Raw genomic sequence first — 21213 nt, forward strand, 5'->3', positions numbered from 1 at the left:
AATCAGAAGCATTGTCATTAAGGCAGGAAGCCAAATCTCCAGTGCCTTCAGGCAAAACAATAGGGAGAAAGATACAACTCCGAAGGTGTAGATGGATATTGAAAGCACACACACATAGCATGCTGTTCACACATCACATTGCAGGCTAGAAATCCATAGACTTCTGAAATGTTGCACACGTTCCCCCTGCCAGGTATATCTTGGCTTCAAATCACTGCGTATCTCTTGGCATGAAAGAAGCCACCTAGCAGCACTGGAGAGAAGACTTTTGCACCTTCAGCAGTGCATTGCAGAGTCAGCAGCCCCCTGAACTCAGCGTGGATGTAGACAAATGAGCATAGCAATGACTCTGTGGAGAGTGATATGGAAGAAAGGAAGGCAAGAAGGACGTTTGCCAGGGGGAACATGGTGACTGTGGCCCTGGTGGGGTTACTCATCCCACACACAGCAATTAAGACTCAGAAGATGAAGTGCACCGGAAACGTTCCCCTTCCCATCCCACAAGAGTGGCACCAGGCGGGCGAGCTCCTCATTGGGGGGATGGCATCACACTTTCATTACATCTTCCCCAACATTGTGTTCAACGAGCACCCTTCTCGGGACTCCATTGACATCCCATTGTAAGGAATCTTGTGAAGTGAGCCTCAATGTAATTTCTTTATAAGAAATGCTTTGTATGCAGACAATGTTTTTAATACTGGATGGGAACTCTGGACACCCATGCTCTAGTTCCCTCTCAGCCAAGGAGCTCATGTGTGACTGAGCCATTCACTCAGTCGCCCTTCTTTAGTTTTCGTGGGGCGTCATCCTTACTTTTTTCTATGTGTTTGGTTCTTCTGTTATCCCACTATCACCTTCCCTCTTCTACTAACTTCAATGACTCAGTAAGATCTGAAAGATTTCTAGGGGCATTATACATTCCAATAAAATTACATTACGTTCTATCACACTGGTGACACTTTCTGGAAGATTTGTGATAGCATCATATACTCAGAGTAGAATGAAAACCACAGTGGAATAACAGTGAGAGCTTTTGAGCAAATCTGCAAATCTCAATGTGAAACAGGGAATGCGTGTCATGCATCATCAGATTTTCCCTGTTCCCATTTGAGCTTCATCTGGGCATTCTTCCCAAGATTGTGCACTCTGGTTACACCCAATTATTTGATTTCATTCACTTCAGACTTCTCTTCTCAAACTACAAGACATTGCTTTCTTTGTAGGTGGTGACCAAGTTCTACCAGCACATCCTGGCCTTGGTGTTTGCCATCCTTCAGATTAATGAAAATCCCAAGATCCTGCCCAATATCACTCTTGGCTTCCAGATCTATGACAGCTACTCTGATGCGAGGATGACCTACTGGGCCAGTATGGACCTTCTCTTCAAATCGCATCAGATGATTCCCAACTACAGATGTGGTACTCAAGGAAATATTATAGGAGTCATTGGGGGACTGAGTGCTGATATCTCTGATCGCATGGCAGATCTCTTTCACCTTTATAAGATCCCGCAGGTACGTTGTTTGATCGAGTTGAGAGGGGATCCACTATGCTAGCAGAATTGGTGCTCCTCACTGTCTCCTTCCCACAGCAACCTGATTATACTCTCCAAGCACAGGAGGAGATCCTACAGACTGGAGTTAACTCTGAAGAGAATTTCTCCCCCAATATCACTATGGCACAACACCACAAGGACCACTCTAAGATGAAATTACATCCTGGTGAGGGGGATGGCAGTTCTATGCACCAGAGTGACTCCCTTGCACCATCCCCCTAGCATACATTTCACATCTGGCTTCCCTTCCATAATGAAATGATGAAAGGGTTCAAAACATTACAGACCAACTGAGCATTAAATAGCAGCACTGCAATACAGGAAGGCTGAGTGGAATAACCTCCAGCTACTCTACAGCTGTAGAGGGCAAAGTGGAGAGAACAGTGAATAGATATCTCTAATTTGGTGTATTCTGATTTTCTGACAACAATCCTGCCTCCCTCAGATCTTTTTCTGACACAAGTACGTGGAATGGTGTCTTGTAGTCAGAACTTTCAAAGTACCTGCCTATCAGAAAAAAATATTCAACAAGTAATGTTGGTGATATGGTTCTGCTTCACTTTTTGAGGAGATTATTCTGGATGGATTTCAATACAAGAAATGATGGTTTCCATTGCATCATTCAGGCTAACTTCTTTCTTTTGTTCACTTGTTGATCCATTTTTCCTTCCTTCAGTTTTCATATGGATCATTTGAAGCAGAAGAAAGTGATGAATCTGATTTGCCCTCCTTTTACTTCATGGCCCCCAATGAAGCTCTTCAATACCAGGGAATTGTCCGGCTACTTCAACATTTCCACTGGAAATGGGTTGGCCTCATCACAATGGATGACGAACGTGGAGAGCGTTTCTTGCACACCATGGAGCCACTGCTTTCCCAGAAAGGAATCTGTTCAGAATCCACAGAAAGACTCCAGGCCAATTGGCAGTTCTCTGGGATGGAGAGCGTTCTCAATGAAACATTGAGCCATGTTCCCATTTTCATGAAGAAAAAAGGCACTGCAGTTGTTATACATGGAGAAAGTACAAACATTCTCTGGCTGGCTAGTATTATACTGATAGCCACTCTCCTTTATCAGGTCAGGACTACAGAGAGATTCTCCCTGTAAGGAAAGTTTGGATTACTACAGCACAAATCGATTTCACCTTGCATGTCCTTCAAAAGGCTGTTGGCATGCAAATGTTCCATGGTGCTCTATCCTTCACAATTCATTCAAGAGAGCCTCCAGGCTTCCATAGCTTTCTCCAGAGAATCAGTCCTTCTGCAGCAAAAGCAGATAGATTTATCACACTTTTCAGGGAACAAGCTTTTGAGTGCATTTACTCAAATTCTGAAACACCAGGAGATACGAGTGAAACATGCACCGGTGTGGAGGAGCTAGAAAACCTACCTTCAACCTTCTTTGAAATGAGCATGTCTGGCCACTGTTACAATATCTACAATTCTGTCTATGCTCTGGCCCATGCCTTGCACACTGCTCTCACGGTCATGTCCTCACACAGAGCAAGAGGGTGCAGGAGCAGGCTGGCAACTCTGACTCTGCAACCCTGGCAGATAACCTTCAAAGCCTCTACTTACCATCATGGATCACATGTAAGGTTGTGATCTATGTTTCCCAGTAAGTCAAAGGGGTTCAACTTCTACTGTATGTGAATGCCCATCTCTTCCCAAGCCCAGATCTCTGCATTTATTCATTTCCTTGAGAAATGTTCATGCTTTCCAACTATCATGTTTGAAACTTATTTCTTCTTTTTCAACCCATAATACCAACACATGCATATTTTTTCCTATCAGCCTTGTTTCCCTCTACCGTCTGCCTAAATACATGAAATCACCACCTTCTGCTTCCCCTCAGTCTCCAGACTCTTCTCAGTACAAAACTCTTTGTGTTCTTAGTGTATTGTTTTTTTAAACGCCGATCATCACCATACCAGACGTCGTGCCCCACAATGGTGTTTCTTATGCAACTCCTATTTAAGCTGACATTCACTGAAAAACTGTGCTGGGAAAGAAGAAAAAGGGCCTACAATTCATTTTGGAGAGTAAAGGGAACATTGGATTCATGGATACAAGGTCTACTTTGTATGTCATAACTGGGAATTGCAATCCTCTACATGTCTATTTATTTTATCTTATTGATTTATTAAAACATTTCTATGCCGCCCCATTCACCGAAGCCTCAGGGTGGCTCACAACATTAAGTTAAAATAAAAACATTAAGTTAAAACATTAACTTAACATAACATTAAGTTAAAATGTTTGTAAAATACAAACATTAAGTTGAAATGCAAAAAATAATATAAAATAAGTCACCCTGGCCAGATGTCTATCAAGAATTAAGCGCCATTGAGCTCAGTAGTGTTTATTCCATCTATGCTTGGTTTCACCCCATTGATACCATGTGACTGCAAATGAATTCAGAGGCTGATCTCAATAAGATTAACTCCCAAAAATGCACAGTGTCAGAATAGTGCAGCTGAGAAAACTATATCCAAATGCACAGAGGGTGTTTTCTTAGCTAGGTGGACTAGCAGCTGACAGAGGAGAGGTAGCACTGCCTAATGTTATAGTCATTGAAGAACTGGTAAAAGAACACTTAACTTTGTGGAAGTGATTGCTGACCTGGTTGTTCCACTGATCAGGCCAAAAATAGACATTCTAATCCTTCAGATTTCATGAAATGCTTTGTATGCTCCCCTTGCTTCATGTGCACTGAGAAATTGAGTATTCAGCATGTTGGGCCTCCCTGATCACTGACAGCATTCTTGACATGCAATGACTTCCTCAAATGCCTCCTTCATATGACTTGCCTGCAATATTTTCAAACAGGTGCCTCCAGTTTCTTCATGTAATGAAAATTGCCTTCCTGGTTCCAGCAATTAAAAGCAGGAGGGGAAGTCATTTTGCTACTATGCATGTGCTCCATGTCAGGCTGTAATTTCCTCAAACCAGAAAGGTAGGGTATAGATCAAAAGCAAAATGTATTTCAGCAAAAGGGAAGAAACTCACTGAGATGTTCTCTTGCCAGTGCATCTCCAGACCTGGCTTTCTTGCTTACCTGTTCTCAGTCAACATGTACTGAAGGAAAGAAATCAAAATCCAAATAGAAAAAATGTTAATGAGTACTTCCTTCTTTTGCAAGGAAAAGAAAGGAAGAAGTAGTCTCATGAAGAGATGCACAAAGAATACCTTACATTGTGGAGAAGCTGAAAAACAAATTCATCATACTGACTCATGTCACCCCCAAGATCTCCTAGAGGACTTGTTTCATTTCAAGGCGTTCTACTTAAAAAGATGGAAAAAGATAAACAAACATCCATTCTGAAATATAGGAAAATTGCATTTCTTTTCAAAGCCTCTTTGGCATATGCAAAATTTTGCAGATAGCAGAAACTAGGACACAGGACCTGTTGGAGAGGCTATTCTTATATCTGAGGGAGGTGGGGAGCTCTTCTTCACCACTTGTTCTATGTTTGTTTTTCAGATATGGAAACCTGTGTCCTTTGTCCAGGACATCATTACCCAAACATATTCCAGAATCAATGCATCCCAAAGGAAACAAACTTCTTAGACTTTGAAGACACCTTGGCCATTATTTTGACTTCTACTGTTCTTTTATTGTCTCTGATAACAGCTCTGGTGTTAGGTCTCTTCTTCTGGAACAGGGACACTGCCATTGTCAAGGCAAACAACCGAAGCCTCACCTACATTCTTCTCATCTCCCTCCACCTGTGTTTCCTCTGTTCCTTCCTCTTCATGGGAAGGCCCAATAGGGTGTCCTGTCTTCATCAAACAGCTTTTGGCATGGTCTTCTCTATGTCAATCTCCACTGTCCTGGCAAAATCGGTTTCTGTGGTGCTGGCATTCATGGCAACCAAACCAGGATCCCAAAAGAGGAAGTGGATGGGGAGAAGACTGCCCTATTCCATTGTGCTCTGCTGCTCCAATATTCAGGCAGGGATCTGAGTTCTGTGGCTCACATGGTGTCCTCCTTTCCCAGATGTGGACATGTACTCTATGACTAAAGAAATTATCCTGCTCTGTAATGAAGGCTCACTCCTCATGTTCTCTTGTGTCTTGGGCTACATGGGTCTCCTGGCTCTGGTCAGTTTTGCTGTGGCCTTACTGGCCAAGAAGCTGCATGACAGCTTCAATGAGGCCAAGTTTATCACCTTCAGCATGTTGGTCTTCTGCAATGTGTGGGTGTCCTTTGTCCCAACATACCTCAGCACCCAAGGAAAGTACATGGTGGCCATGGAGATCCTCTCCATCTTGGCCTCCAGTGCTGGTTTACTGTGCTGCTTATTTTCCCCCAAATGTTAACATTATTGTGTTCAGACCAGACTTATTCATTATTTATTTATTAGACTAATTCATTTTTATTGATTTAATATGTATTTTGCACAACAGCATAAAGTACAGATAAAGAAATTCTGACTAAAGCTATGCAATCAGATTTACTATGCCAGCACTGTCAATCCAATCCATCTCTTCACCTAAGAAAATAAGTAGAGTAACCATTGAAGTCAGTCCTATGCACTGAATAAGCCACTCAACCTCTCTTCTTCCTCAGTCTCCTTTAAGCACCTCATGAACAAAGGTTGATTGCAGAAATTACAGGTGTTCTAGGAAAACTCCTCTCAGTTTCATCCTTGCTAGCATTCCTGAATGAAGAGTGTCAGCTGTGAGTCTGGTAGAGTTGATTCAGAAATTTGAACCTGTTAATTTAGGAATTGAACCTGAGTTTAACATTACAGTTTTGCATGCAATGTGCCAGGAGTGCAGCCTTTCCACCAAGATTTTGAATCAATCCAAGACCAAATTGTGACCAGGAACCACATAACACCCCATTGTGCTTGCACAACCCCTAGAAGCAGCCATAGGGAGTTTTGATAGGTTGTTGCCCACAAACAAGTCACCCAGTGTGAATTTTTCAAGGTACACATGACAAAAAGCCTCAGCATGTCACCCAGAGGTTGTCACAATGTAAACACAATCACTCATTATTTCTCTGTCTTGATTAACCCTTTTCCATGCTATCCATTGGACCTTTTCCAGGTTGACTGAGACTTGTTACTTAATGGCACTGAGGACTAGCATAGGCCAACTCCAAACTGTTTGATAGCACTTCTTAGAATCATGTGCACACACACCATATCACAAATACAACACCTTTCTCTTTTCATCACATATGCCATGATTCCATATTCCTTTAGCCTGGAAAGAATGTTCTTCTGTTCAGTTGCATTCTGCAGGCAATTGACATTCCAAGAAATCTGCTAAACCCTATTGCATCATTGTCCCTCTTGAAATTTAGAAGCTTCTTGGCCAGGGGGATGAAACCTGCCTGTCTTAGTGAGGCAGCAGTGACACCATGCCAAAGAAAAGAAGGGAGGAAACATGAAAAAGAAAACTAAAACCAAAACCAAAATAAAAACCCATTTCTTTCCAAACCCAAAATATCTCAGCTTTGCACCAGTGGCAAGAATTCTTTCTAAATCCTTCAGTGGGTGACTGATTGATGCTTAGCTCCAGGTACTCATATAGGAGAACGAATTTCATGATATATTTGAGTCAAATTTCAGGCCAATGTTTGTCACTGAAACACCAACATCTAATATAATGAGGGGGTTGTAGGTGATTATGACTCTTGATTCTTCTTGTCATGATGACTTTCAATATTGTTGATTTGTTCTCCTTCTGAGACCATTGGCTGTGTTGGGTCTGACTGACACTGCTCTCCTTTGGTTCCATTTCTACTTGGATGGTTAGCTCCAGAAGCTGTTTCACAGGGATGTCATCCAGCCCTGTGAAGTCAACAGTATCATGCTCCACAGGAGTCAACTCCAACCCTCATACTAGTTCACATCTGCATGGAAGCATGGAGAGATGTTTTTGAAGTACATTGCCATCATTTTGCTGATGATACACAGGTCTATTTCTCCCTGTTAGCCCACTCCCCCTTTAGTATTTCAGTCCATTTTCCTTTTCAATAGTTTTATGCTAGTGCTGTGTTTTCTGCTGATAAGAAAAATGTTGAGGCAGGGTTGTTTTGAGTGTCTTTTCTCAGCCAATCTGTGCTGGTGTGTTGTGGGGTTGGAGTGGGTGAAGTTCGTTATATTTCACTATTTAATGATATGAATATTACTGTATTAATTAACTTGGTTTGATTTTGTATAGCTCTGCCATTAATATAGCATATGACTGCTTTTATATGGATTTTGTTTTGCTATTGTACATTTTTGCACTAGCATTAATTTATTAAATATTGCCCTCCAAAATTTCAGTTGTATTCAATTATAGTTAATTTCAATATTTTATTCTTTTACTGGTGTTTTTACTGATGGTTTTTGGATCATTTTGAGAATTATCATTTTTTGATTTATATTTAAACATTAATATACAAAATAATATATTATGTATATAATGCAAAATAGCGTTGCGATTTTTGCCAGTTTCAAAAATGTTTTAAACCACTGCTGTGAGGAATGGATGAGAAGATGGTGGCTGTAATTTCTATTTATTTATATACTGTCTGCTTCTGAGGTTTCTGGGACTCAGTTTTCCCCATTGTGAGAACTCTGAAGTAGGTTTATTGCAAAGCAGTCTATGTGGGGGTCCTCCAAGATGGTATGGAAGCTTCATCCTGTGTCGACTTCAGTTCCCAGATGGATAGTGGGAATAAGAACCAAGAAGGTGTCACAACAAATCTGGCCAACTTGAACTGACAGATGGAATGTAATCAAGTCGAATTCAATATGCTGGTTTTAACTCACACATCTGTACAAGGGGGGGCAGAAAAGTCATGTCTATTCCAAGCGTACTTAATTTCACATGGATTTCTTTCTCTGAGTTAGCAGGCATAATCCTGAATGAACCTGCTTGGGTGAACTTCCAAAGCAAATCTCTTAGTTTCATTGAAAGTGATTGCACAGCAGCTTGTGCTAGACGAGCTTTCAAGGCTCCATCCAAGGTCATGATTCCATACTTTCCTTTTCACATTGCAGAAACAGGAAAAAGGAGGAGATAGCTGAAAGAAATACATTTGTGTTTTGCCCTGAAAGTTGACAGAGTTACTGAATTTGCATCATGGGGACCAAATGTGCACAACTTTTCATCAGTCATGTAATTATAAAAATTGCTGTAATTCACCCAACTCTTCAGGCAGTTGAACAAGCAGAAAAAACAGGAAGCAGGCAAGTGAGCCTTTTAAGTCTCCCTTCTGGAGCATGGAGTACTGAGATGTAGCAGAAGACAGAGGCTGAGCTCTGCCATTTTGATCACTTCCCCTTTCTCATTGGACCCACCTAGCTTTAATGAGGATTCTTGATTTGCTTCTGAAGCAAGATGTTGATACATTGCTGATCTTAGCAATGTATGTCTCCTAGGTTGCTTTCACAGACAGATTTCTCTTTAGCACACCTTGCTCAATTCACTCTCATTATAATAAAGTTGGTTCTATAGAGCGAGACAAAGAAGGCTTCCTGGGTGAGGACATTTTGTCAAAAAAGTCTGCAATTTCAGCTGCTACTCTTCCTAATTGTAGTTAGGAAGGTGAATCTTCTGATGTGCTCAGGAAATGAGCCTGTACATATTCCATATGACTGGTATGAGTCAGGAGATCTCCTCATTGGGGGGATGCCGTCTTCTATGCATTACTTTCCCAGCGGCACCAGCTTCATGAGACATCCTTCTCAAGAGAAGATTAAATTCACTGGGTAAGGCATTTTCCACCCAAGGCACCCTTGATACTGACTTGAACTGTCTTTTGTGGCTCTTCATTTTTAAATCAATAGCTGCCTATTTGGATTGTTTTGGAAGACTGGATTTTCAAGAAATAGAAATACAAAAGTGTGCCGCAGTGTCAGAAAGTCTGCCCATTTTCAAGACAGTCCAGTAACATGCACCAATGTAAAGGTACAAACCAGCAAAAAGAAACTATGCAGATCCTAATTTCAAAAGGTTTTAATTTTCTCAGTTCTCTAAGTATACACACACTGTTGAATCTTTCAGGTCTAAGTAATAATAACTAAATAATATCACTTTGTTTCTTTCTTTGCAGGTTCATGACAAAGTTCTACCAACACATTCTGGCTTTCGTATTTGCCATTGATGAGATCAATGAGGACACCAGGATCTTGCCCAACATCACCCTCGGCTTCCACATCCAGGAAAGCTACACAGATGCAAGGATGACCTATCGTGCCACCTCAGATTTGCTTTTCAGCACACATCAGTTTGTGCCCAACTACCAATTGTGGCATTGAAAAAAATATTATTGGCGTGATTGGTGCACTGAGCTTTGAAACTTCCTCATGCATGGCAGACATCCTGGGTCTTTACAAGATTCCACAGGTAATATCTGCACGAGTCAGTGAACCAGAATGGTCAGAAGGTTGGACTGAGATGCAGAAGATCCAAGTTCTTAACGACCTCTCAGTGGTGATTATAGGACATTCACTCCCATATTTCATGGGGTTCTAATAGCTAAGAAAAACAATAACCTGGCACTAAAGGCATTCCGCATAAGTTCTCCAATGCATTCCTTTCTTTCCAGGGGCAATTTGATGATCTGTCAGAATGAAGTGGAATAGAGGGAAGGGGTAAGAAAGGGAACTGAAAGCATAGAGTTGCATTCTGAGTGTCACATGTTTATCCAAATATGTGCATGTAGTGACAGATTTGATCAAGACTCTGGATTGGATCCAGGTCTTGTCAAGCCTGAAGTAGTCCTATTAACTTTTCTGGAAATCCTTTGGTTCGATCTTGAACCAACACTCGCTCTTTAATACAAATACGGGAGGATTCTTCCACTTGGAGCATTAATGATTTGAATGCATTTCTTCAGGATGCCTCTTCAAAGAACTGCAGACATAACTCATTAAGAAGCCTGGGAAAGATATCAAGTAGTTTCCATTAAAATCTGAAAGGAGTTGAAAGGACAACTGTGCCCATTGTCAGCACTGTTAAAATTGCCACCAATGCCAAATCTGTCAGTTGTTTGTGCCTACAATGGTCCAGGTGCCCTACACAACCATGCCAAATGCCAAATGAATTATTTCAATACGTAGTTTAAATCATTGTTCAAACAATACCATGTTAAAACAGCTGAAAGTTATATTTAGTGAATTCAGTTTTGGGACCAGGGAGGTTGAAAAATCCTTCTGTTCCCTTTCTAAAATTTCAGGCTTCCCCCTCTTCTTTCCTTTTTCCAAGCTTTCATATGGCTCATTCAAACCCATGAATGATCAGGACAATCTGCACTCCTTTTACCGCATGGTCCCCAGTGAAGCCCTGCAATACCAAGGACTTGTCCAGTTACTCCTCCATTTCCAGTGGATGTGGGTAGGGCTCATGGCTTCAGATGATGGTGGTGGAGACCAGTTCTTGAGGACTATGGAGCCACTGCTTTTGAAGAACAAGATCTGCTCAGAATTCACAAGAAGGGTTGGAATATCTTTGCATATAAGTGAAAAGATAGAGGACATTGTTCATACAGTATGGAATCATGTGGAATACATAATGGGGAGAAAAGCCAATGCCATTGTAATCCATGGTGAAGCATCAGCCATTGCATGGTTGGAATGTCTTTTAACTGCAAGCACTTTTGCTCAGCAAGTATTTCCTCAGTATAAGGGGAGGTTCTCCTCAGCAAAAGTGTGGATAACTACAGCTCAAATTGACTTCTTTGTAAGTGGCTTGGTAATGCGTACTGGATTTGACATGCAAATGTTCCATGGTGCCCTCTCTTTTACCATTCCTTCCAAGGAACCTGAAGGCTTCCGAGGATTTCTTGAGCTTGTCAGTCCTTCTTGGGACAATGAAGATGGCTTTATTCATGACTTTTGGGAACGTGCTTTTCTTTGTGCATTTTCAAACTCCATTGTTACTTTTCTACGTGGAACATGTACAGGAAATGAGAGTTTGGAGAGCCTTCCTCGGTCTGTTTTTGAATTACACATGAGTGGTCACAGTTACATTGTCTACAATGCGGTCTACACAATCGCTCATGCCTTACACAACTTGCACTCAGCTACACCCAACTACCAAAGAACCGCGAGTAGAGACAGGGCATCTCCTCAGGTTGTACGTTCCTGGCAGGTAACGTTCGTGACTTTTAAGAGCCAACTGACATCACTTAGAAATTAGAAGGTGTGAAACTTTCATTATTCATTGCTTATTGCACCGTGCAAAAGCAACCAATCCATGCCATAAAAATCAAGAACATGAAAAACAAGCGCAGAAATATAAGATTGTAGTTTTCCCTTATTTTTAGGAAAGAAAAGGATCTTTACCTGTCAAAAGGGTGAGCAAAATCTATTTATGTGATGTTGCTTTAGTTTCCATGAGAAGGGTAGGTAATAATAATTTTACAAAGCATTTTCATAGAATAAATTTATGCGATTTTCGAGTACCTGGTTCTCTACAGCTATAACTCTTAGACCCTAAAAGCAAAATTGCATCATATTAATCCTGCAGCTCATACTGAGGTGAAGCATTTTATCATTACTAGGGCTTCCTGTCCATTGATGGTATATTGAATGCATCCCTCTAAAACCTTTCCTCTACCATTAATCTACACCTCCATCAGTACAGCTAGTAAAATAAAAAGCCCCCCAAAAAACAAAGATGAAAAATGGTGCCAGTGCAATGCATTTTGAACATATTCTTTCATTAGCAGTGGGAAGTTAATTCTTGAACCTGCCACTGCAAGTAAATGTTTGTGTTATTTATATAGTTATTGTTATTATTCCTGCCATCACTTTATAATATATGTAATAGCACTTTTACATTCCACATGTAGAAGCAGTCTTATGTAGACTAGATCATGTGAATTCTCAATGGAATTCACAACTACTGATTTTAAAGGGGGGAAAGTCAGACAACTCCCACCATCCTCCAAGTGATCAACTCAGGGGGGAGAATGTCATGAGCTGTAGGGAGTTTCCTTTCAAAACATGTATACAATTGCAGCTGAACTGTGGCAAAACCTGGATCCAGTCAATATGTGTGTAGCCATGTTTGTTCTTGGATGATATTCCTGGAAGTTCTCGGGACAATGCTTTCAACTGTGGGATTCTTGTTGATGCATAATCTGCTTTCAGTGATTCATGTATCTGTTTCCTAAAGAGGAATGCTCCCCCTTCTCCACATGCTACTTACATATTGTGAATGCGAATATCACAACTCTTGTACCATTTGATTTTCTTTGTCGCTTGTTTAGCTGCATGCCTTCATTCAGAAGACCTCATTCAACAACAGTGCAGGAGAGGAAATTGCGTTTAACGAAGATGGAGAGTTCGAAGGGAGATTTGATATTACCAACTTGGTCACTTTCCCTAATCAGTCCTATGTCAGGGTCAAAGTGGGAAGAATGGACCATGATGTTCCTGCAAGCAAAGGATTCACCATTAATGAGGACAAAATCAAATGGAACAAGCAACTGAAGCAGGTGGGAAACAATGGCATTTCCTTATTTTCTCACTTTTAAAAACTATTAATATTAATAGTAAAATGTTACAGAAGAGTAAAAATGCAAAATACATCATAAAATAGAAGAAAAAACTACACAAGATACCAGAAAATCTACACACACGAACACAAGAACTCACACATTGGTACACCCCTCCACTGGGACCATTGGCTGTATAATATTTTTTTCTTTCTTCTTCCTTGCTTATTGCTCTAACTTTCCACTCTTTCATGAATACACATCTCCATCTAAAATTGCATTAAACCAGATGGTTTAATACTCTTCCCTTTTTTTACTACATATTCAATAGAGAAACCTCATATATCATTAAAAACATTCTTCTTTATCAATCCTTTTTTCACCCTAATCCCACACATCAATTTATCATTAGCAGCTATGTTCCAATCTTTGTTATACCATTCAATTAAATGTAGATCCCGTTTCCCCTTCTAATTCTTTGCCTCTATCAGTTTTGCTTGTGTTGCCAACTGTTTTATTAATTCTTCAATATTGTGTTTTCCCTTTTTTGCATAAAATGCTATTTTATGATCTACTTCAATGTATCAGTTCAATATTTCACTAATTTCCTTAAAAAAAAAACTTATCCAAACTTTCTTACTATTTTCACAATCGCACCGCATATAGAAATAGATTCCCATATTTGCCCACATCTCTAATGTTAATTATACTATTTATTATTCATATAGAATCATTTTACCAGCCTCAGGTACCATGCCCATATTAATTTAGAAATATTAGTTTCCATAAGTATAATTGACATACTTAAAAAATTCTCTTATCCCATACTTCCCTGTCTATATCCTTCCCTAAATCCATTTACTATGTGATTTTAAAAACATCATGTATGTCTTCCTTGTCTAGTAAAATCTTCTATACCTCACTTATAACTCCCCTTGTTTACATAGTACCTTGAGTCTCCCTATGTGTCACATTGTCATCAAATTTGGTGTGGTCTCTACATTTACCATTTTTCTTCAACCATTCCCTAGTCCATTGTTCCAATTGCATAACATTAACCTAGGTCAGTTTTTCTTTCCCAAATACTGCCATTATCCTTTTCTTATCATCCTTTTATTTTTCTTTAAAAAGGTTATTTTTTTCTTATGAAGGTGATTGTACTGGAAGACATTACATTTGAACATGCAGTCTGTAATACTAATCTTGCAAAAAATGACTTTTTTTTTATCTAATTCAGATATTTTTGTTGCCTGATGATCCAATTGTATGGTATTCTAAAACACTACTTCCTCTGTTTCTTGAAGTCTTTTGTCCACAGCCAATATTTGTTTCTCCAATATTCGGAAAAAAATCCTCTTTAATTTGAATGAATATATTTTGAGATTTGCATTCTCCATCGCCTTTCAGATCTTTAATTAAGTTCTTTAATTCTTTATTGTTCTTTCCTAATACTTTTGTGACTTTTGAGAGGCATCAACTACCTTCCCAGTATTTTCTGCTTCCTTCTCTCTGTTGTCCCCAACTGCTCCTCTGTCGGATTCTTTACCAGATTCTTTATCAGACTGATTAACAGAACGTTTCAACTTGAAAAGACTGAAATCAGGCAGAATTGATGGCTCAATTTATGGGATAATGTAACCCTAACCCTAACTGCCTATTGTTACATTCATTGAAGAACAGGTACAAAGACACGTATCCTTGTGAGAGTGATTTCTGAGTTGGTTCTTCCACTGACCAGGCCAAGAAAAAAAATGCTTATATTCCAGAATTCAGGAAATGCTTAGGAAGCTCCTCCTCCCTGACGTACACTGAGAAATCAAATATTCAGTATCTTGGGCCTTACAGATCATTGACAGCACCATCGACATGCAATGCCTTCCTCAAATGTCTCCTTCACATGACTTGCCTCCAACAGGTGCCTCCTGTATCTTCATGTAATGAAAAATGCCTCCCTGGTTCCAGCAAGAAAAAGAAGGAGGGGAAGCCATTTTGCTGCTACGATTGTGTTCCATGTCCAGATGGGATGTTTTCAAACCAGAAGGGTAGGGGATAGATTAAAAGCAATGCAGAATGGAAGAAAGTCATTGAAAGTTTCTCTTGCCAATGTTTATGCAGACCTTGCTTCCTTGCTTATCTGTTCTCAGTCAACATGTATTGAACAAAAGAACTCAATATACAAATGTAAAAACATAGTAAATGAGGAAGAGAAAACAAGGGGAAAAAACAAGAGACTGACTTATGAACAGAAGCACAAAAAATATGCTTGACTGAGGAGTGGTCGGAAAGATTCATCATCATGACCAAGATTTTCCAAACTCTCGAAGGGTCTTCACCCATTTTATGGCATTATACTCAAAAAGATAGCAAAATATTTAAAAAACCACCTTTCTGCAAGTAGAAAAAATTGCTTTTTTAAAATCATATTTGGCATATGCATAATATTGCAGAGAGGAGAAACTAGGACACAGGACATTCTGGAGAGGCTATTCTTAAACTGAGGGGTGTGGGAGCTCTTACTAATCAATTCTTCTATGTTTGTTTTTCAGATATGGAAACCTGTGTCCATTGCCCAGGGCATCAATATCCAAACCAATTCCAGAATCAGTGCATTCCAAAGACTCCAAACTTCCTCGCTTTTAAAGACACCTTGGCCATTATCTTGACTTCATCTCTTCTTTCATTGTCCCTGATCACAGCTCTGGTGCTGGGCCTCTTCTTCTGGCAAAGGGACACTGCCATCGTCAAGGCCAACAACCGAAGCCTCACCTATATTCTCCTCATCTCCCTTCTCTTCTGTTTCCTCTGCTCCTTCCTCTTCATGGGAAGGCCCAATACTGTGTCCTGCCTTCTTCGACAAACGGCTTTTGGCATGGTCTTCTCTGTGTGCCTCTCCACCATCTTGGCAAAAACGGTTTCTGTGGTGCTGGCATTCATGGCTACCAAGCCAGGATCCCACATGAGGAAGTGGGTAGGGAGAAGACTGTCACATTCCATTGTGCTCTGCTGCTCCAATATTCAGGCAGGCATCTGCATTCTGTGGTTGACATGGTCTCCCCCTTTCCCAGATGTGGACATGCGCTCCATGACTGAAGAGCTTGTCCTGCTCTGTAATGAAGGCTCAGTCTTCATGTTCTACTGTGCCTTGGGCTACCTGGGCCTGCTGGCTTCAGTCAGCTTTTTGGTGGCCTTCCTCGCCAGGAAGTTGCCAGACAGCTTCAATGAGGCCAAGTTCATCACCTTCAGCATGCTGGTCTTCTGTAGTGTGTGGGTGTCTTTTGTCCCAACATATCTGAGCACAAGAGGAAAGTACATGGTGGCCGTGGAGGTCTTCTCCATCTTGGCCTCCAGTGTGGGCTTATTGGGCTGCATATTTTCCCCAAAATGCTACATTATTGTGTTCAGACCAGACTTGAACAACAGGGAGCAGTTAATGAGAAGAAAGAAGTAAATATTAGGAGAACTGAGGTTCTTGCTGATGTACTCTGCATCCTGCACGAAAGCATAAGAATGGGATAAAGGAATTCTGACGAAAGCTGTGCAGATTTACATTGTAGTCACTGTAAATTCAATCCTTCTTTTCACATAAGAAAATAAGTAGAGATGAACCAATGAATTTAGGGAAGCAAGCTCACCTCTGGTCTTGGGGTCTGTTCCTTACTACCTAAAAATCCAATGCACTGAATAAGACACTCAACCTCCTTTCTCCTTCCTCAACCTCCTAGGAAAACTCCTCTCAGTTTCAACCTTGCTACCTGTCCATTCATTGCTGCATGAAAAGGGTCAGGTGAGAGTCTGGTGAAGCTGACTCAGACATTTCCACCTGATAATTTAGTAACTTAACATGTGTTCAATTTTGCAGTTTTGTAAGAGAGCACACTGGGATTGCAGCCTGACCAATCAGGATTTGAATCAGTCCAAGACCAAGCTATGATCAGGAACCCCCCACCCCTTGAGCTTCAATAATTCCTAAAAGCAGCTGTAGGGAGTTGTAATAGGTTGTTGCCCACACACAAGTCACGCAGTGTGAATCTTTCAAGGTACACATGACACAAAGACTCAGCATGTCATTTCATCCAGAGAGGGTTGTCACAATGTAAAATGCAATCACTCACCATCCCTCTGTCTTCATTAAACCTGTTCATGCATGCTGTTGGACTGTTTCCAGGGTGACTGAGAATTACTGGCACTAAAGATTGACATGGGTGAAGTGCAACCTGTCTGAGAACACTATTTAGAATCATGTGTGTTTCCGTGTGTGCATGCACACACACTCACACACTATATCAGAAACAGAATCTTTTCTCTTGCCATCACAGATGCCACAATTCCATATTCCTTTAGCCTAGAAAGAATGTGCTTCTGTCCAGTTGCATTCTGCAGTCACTTGACATTCCAAAAAATCTGCTAAACAGAGAAGTCCATGCTTCAACAAATTTGTGCAAAAGTTTTCCTATTGGAGCATTTTCCCTCTTGAAATTGAGAAGCTTCTTGGCCAGAAGGATGGTCCCTGTCTGTGTGAATGAGGTCGCAGTGACACCATGCCAAAGAAAGGAAGGAAGGAAACATGAAAAAGAAAACAAAAACAAAAATTAAAACCAATTTCTTTCCAGATGTGAAATATCTCAGCTTTGCACCAGTGTCAAAAATTCTTTCCTAGATCCTTCAGTGGGTGACTGATGCTTACTTCCAGATACTCATGCACAAGACTGAATTTCATGATATATTTGTGCAATGGTTCAAGCCACTTTTTCTCACTGAAACTGCAAGGTCTTCTTCTAGAATAAGGGACATGTGGGAGATTATGACTTTTGATTCTTCTTGTCATGGTGACTTTCAATATTGTTGATCTGTCCTTTTGAGACTATTGGCTGTGTTGGGACTGGCTGGCACTGCACTCCTTTGGTTGCATTTCTACTTGGATGATCAGCTCCAGAAGCTGCTTCACATGGAAGTCGTCCAGCCCTGTGAAGTCAACAGTACCAGGTTCCTCAGGAGTCAACCCTATCCCCTATCCATTTCACATCTGCATGGAAACGTGGGGGGAGGTCCTCAGGTTTTTGCTGATGATACACTGGTCTATGTCTCCCTGTTAGTGTATTTCCTCATTAGTATTCCAGTCCATTTTCCTGTTCAATGTTCTTAGTTTTATACTAGAGGTGTCACTTACTTTGGCAAGGTTCAGTGCTAAGTCTAGGCAGCTCAGGAATTAAACTGGTTTCATTCAGACTGAGGCGCGAAGATAACTGTGCTTTGTCCCTCCTTTCCTTTTCCTGTCTCTTCTACCAAGAACCCCAAAACTAACTGGAACTTCCATTTCATTTTATCTAGATATTGTGAGGCAGTGTTTTTCACCTCCAGTTGTGGAGCAGCACCAGTCTGCCAGCATTTACTTCTGGTCTGTTGTGTTTGTACACACCAGCCACATCCTGCTCGCCACAAACCAGTGTGGGGCTAGCTGTGTCTTCCCTGCTGATTCACTATCTCTTCCTTGGCAGAGGAGGGAAGTGAGGGGAGGGACTGCTCCATATGAGTCAGTTGGGAGCATCAGTGTGCCGGGTCCACCATTTTGGCAAGGCTGCAAAGACTGGGCCTTTTTCTGCTTTGTTTTCTGCTGATAAGGGAAATGTTGAAGCAGGATTTTGTTGAGTGTGTTTTCTCAGTAAATTTATGCTGGTGTGTTCTGGGGTTGGAGTGGGTGAGCTTCATTGTATTTCATCATTTAACATTGTGAAAATTATTGTATTAATCATCTTGGTTTGCTTCTGTATTGCTCTGCCATTAATATAGTATATCACTGTTTTTATATGGATTAGTTTAGCTATTGTAAATTTTTGATTAAGTAGTCTTGAAAAGAAGCCAATCCAGATTTTGCTCTAGCCTTGTTTGATTAAATTTTGCACTCTAAAAATTTCAGTTGTATTTGATTACATTTAATTTCAATATTTTATTCTTTACTAGCATTTTTGCTGCTCAGTTTTGGGTTGTTTTGGGAATTATCATTTTTGGTATTGTATTTAAAAATCAATAAACAAAATAAAATGCCTGTAATGTAAAATACGGTTCCTATATTTGCCGGTCCCCAACTGTGAAAAGGTTGACATCCACTGCCATGAGGAATGGATGAGAGGATGGTGGTAGTTTTAATGTATTTAAACCATTTTTATACTGTCTCTACTGAGGTCTCTAGGACTCACTTTTCTCTATTGTGAGAACAGTGAAGTAGGGTTCTTGCAAAACACTCTACATGGGATGGTCTGTGTAATGAAAAATGCCTCCCAGGTTCCAGCAAGAAAAAGCAGGAGGGGAAGCCATTTTGCTGCTACGATTGTGCTCCATGTCCATCGGGGATGTTTTCAAACCAGAAAGGTAGGGCACAGATCAAAAGCAATGTATGTTACAGCAGAAGGGAAGACATTCACTGAAAGGTTGTTTGCCAGCAGTTACGCAGACCTTGCTTGCCTGCTTACCTGTTCTCAGTCACCATGTACTGAAGGAAAGACATCAAAATACAAATATTAGAAGATTGTAAATGAGTAAGAGGAAACAAGGAATAGAAAACAAGAAACTGACTTATGAACAGAAGTACAAAGAATAAGTTTGATTGAGGAGAGGTTGGAAAGATTGATCATAATGACCCATGTCACCCCAAAGGTTGTGCAACCTCTCCAAGAGGTCTTCACTCATTTCATGCCATTATACATTAAAAGATGGCAAACATCCATTCTGCAAGTAGAAGACAATTGCTTTTTTAAAAGCATCTTTGGCACATACATAATTTTGCAGATGGGAGAAACTAGGACACGGGACCTTCTGGACAGGCTATTCTTAAATCTGGGGGGTGTAGAAGCTCTTCTTCATCTATACTTCTATGTTTGTTTTTCAGATATGGAAACCTGTGTCCATTGCCAATGGCATCAATATCCAAACCAATTTCAGAATCAGTGCATTCCAAAGACTCCAAACTTCCTCGCTTTTGAAGACACCTTGACCATTATTTTGACTTCTTCTCTTCTTTTATTGTCTCTGATCATAGCTCTGGTGATAGGTCTCTTCATCTGGCACAGGGACACTGCCATTGTCAAGGCCAACAACCGAAACCTTACCTACATTCTCCTCATCTCCCTTCTCTTCTGTTTCCTCTGCTCCTTCCTCTTCATGGGAAGGCCCAATACTGTGTCCTGCCTTCTTCGACAAACGGCTTTTGGCATGGTCTTCTCTGTGTGCCTCTCCACCATCTTGGCCAAAATGGTTTCTGTGGTGCTGGCATTCATGGCTCCCAAACCAGGATCCCAGATGAGGAAGTGGGTAGGGAGAAGACTGTCACATTCCATTGTGCTCTGCTGCTCCAACATTCAGGCAGGCATCTGCTTTCTGTGCCTGACATGGTCTCCCCCTTTCCCAGATCTTGACATGCACTCCATGACTGAAGAACTTGTCCTACTCTGTAATGAAGGCTCAGTCTTCATGTTCTATTGTGTCTCGGGCTACCTGGGCCTGCTGGCTTCAGTCAGCCTTTTGGTGGCCTTCCTCGCCAGGAAGTTGCCAGACAGCTTCAATGAGGCCAAGTTCATCACTTTCAGCATGCTGGTCTTCTGCAGTGTGTGGTTGTCCTTTGTCCCAACATACCTGAGCACAAGAGAAAAGTACATGATGGCTGTGGAGATTTTCTCCATCTTGGCCTCCAGTGCTGGCTTACTATGCCGCATCTTTTCCCCCAAATGCTATATTATTGTGATTTGACCAGAATTGAACAACAGGGAGCAGTTAATGAGAAGAAAGAAGGAAACATTAGAGGAACTGATGTTCTCTCTGATTTTCTCTGCATCCTACAGAAAAGCATAAGAGTGGGATAAAGGAATCCTGACTAAAGTGTCTAATCAGATTTGCCATGTGTTTGTTGTCAATCCAATCCTTCTCTTCACATCAAAAATAAGTAGAGAGGACCCAATGATCACAGTCCTTTTGTCAGAGAAGAATTCACTCTCCAGTTCTTGGATTGTCAATTCCATAGTAGCCCAGCATCCAATGAACTGAATAAGACTTTCAACCTCCTTTCTTCTTCTTCTGCCTCCTTGAAGCACTTCATGAGCTAAGGATGATCACAGAATTTATAGATGCTCTAGGAAATCTCTCAGTTTCAGTCCTACTTGCATTGCTGCATGAAAAGAATCACATGTGAGAATGGTGGTGCTGACTCAGGAATCTG

At 40.8% G+C, this 21213-nt stretch overlaps 1 protein-coding gene across 1 annotated transcript; it reads left to right on the plus strand.

Moving 5' to 3' along the window:
- The first annotated feature begins 9874 nt into the window (after positions 1-9874).
- On the plus strand, positions 9875-16455 carry LOC123025528 (vomeronasal type-2 receptor 26-like). The gene is made up of 5 exons (XM_044434352.1): positions 9875-9910; positions 10772-11656; positions 12780-13007; positions 14923-15049; positions 15554-16455. The coding sequence occupies exons 1-5, from the start codon at positions 9875-9877 to the stop codon at positions 16453-16455; spliced, it is 2178 nt and encodes a 725-aa protein (XP_044290287.1).
- Positions 16456-21213: the final 4758 nt, after the last annotated feature.

Source organism: Varanus komodoensis, unplaced genomic scaffold (assembly GCF_004798865.1).
Source record: "Varanus komodoensis strain SLA01 unplaced genomic scaffold, ASM479886v1 scaffold271, whole genome shotgun sequence".
NCBI classification, from domain to species: domain Eukaryota; kingdom Metazoa; phylum Chordata; class Lepidosauria; order Squamata; family Varanidae; genus Varanus; species Varanus komodoensis.

Excerpts from the sequence above, each read along its gene's own strand:
- LOC123025528 (XM_044434352.1), top strand. The coding sequence starts at position 9,875 with ATGGCAGACATCCTGGGTCTTTACAAGATTCCACAG. Across the intron at positions 9,911-10,771 it reads GTCTTTACAAGATTCCACAG|CTTTCATATGGCTCATTCAA; the intron begins GTAATATCTGCA and ends CCTTTTTCCAAG. Across the intron at positions 13,008-14,922 it reads GGAACAAGCAACTGAAGCAG|GTGCCTCCTGTATCTTCATG; the intron begins GTGGGAAACAAT and ends TGCCTCCAACAG.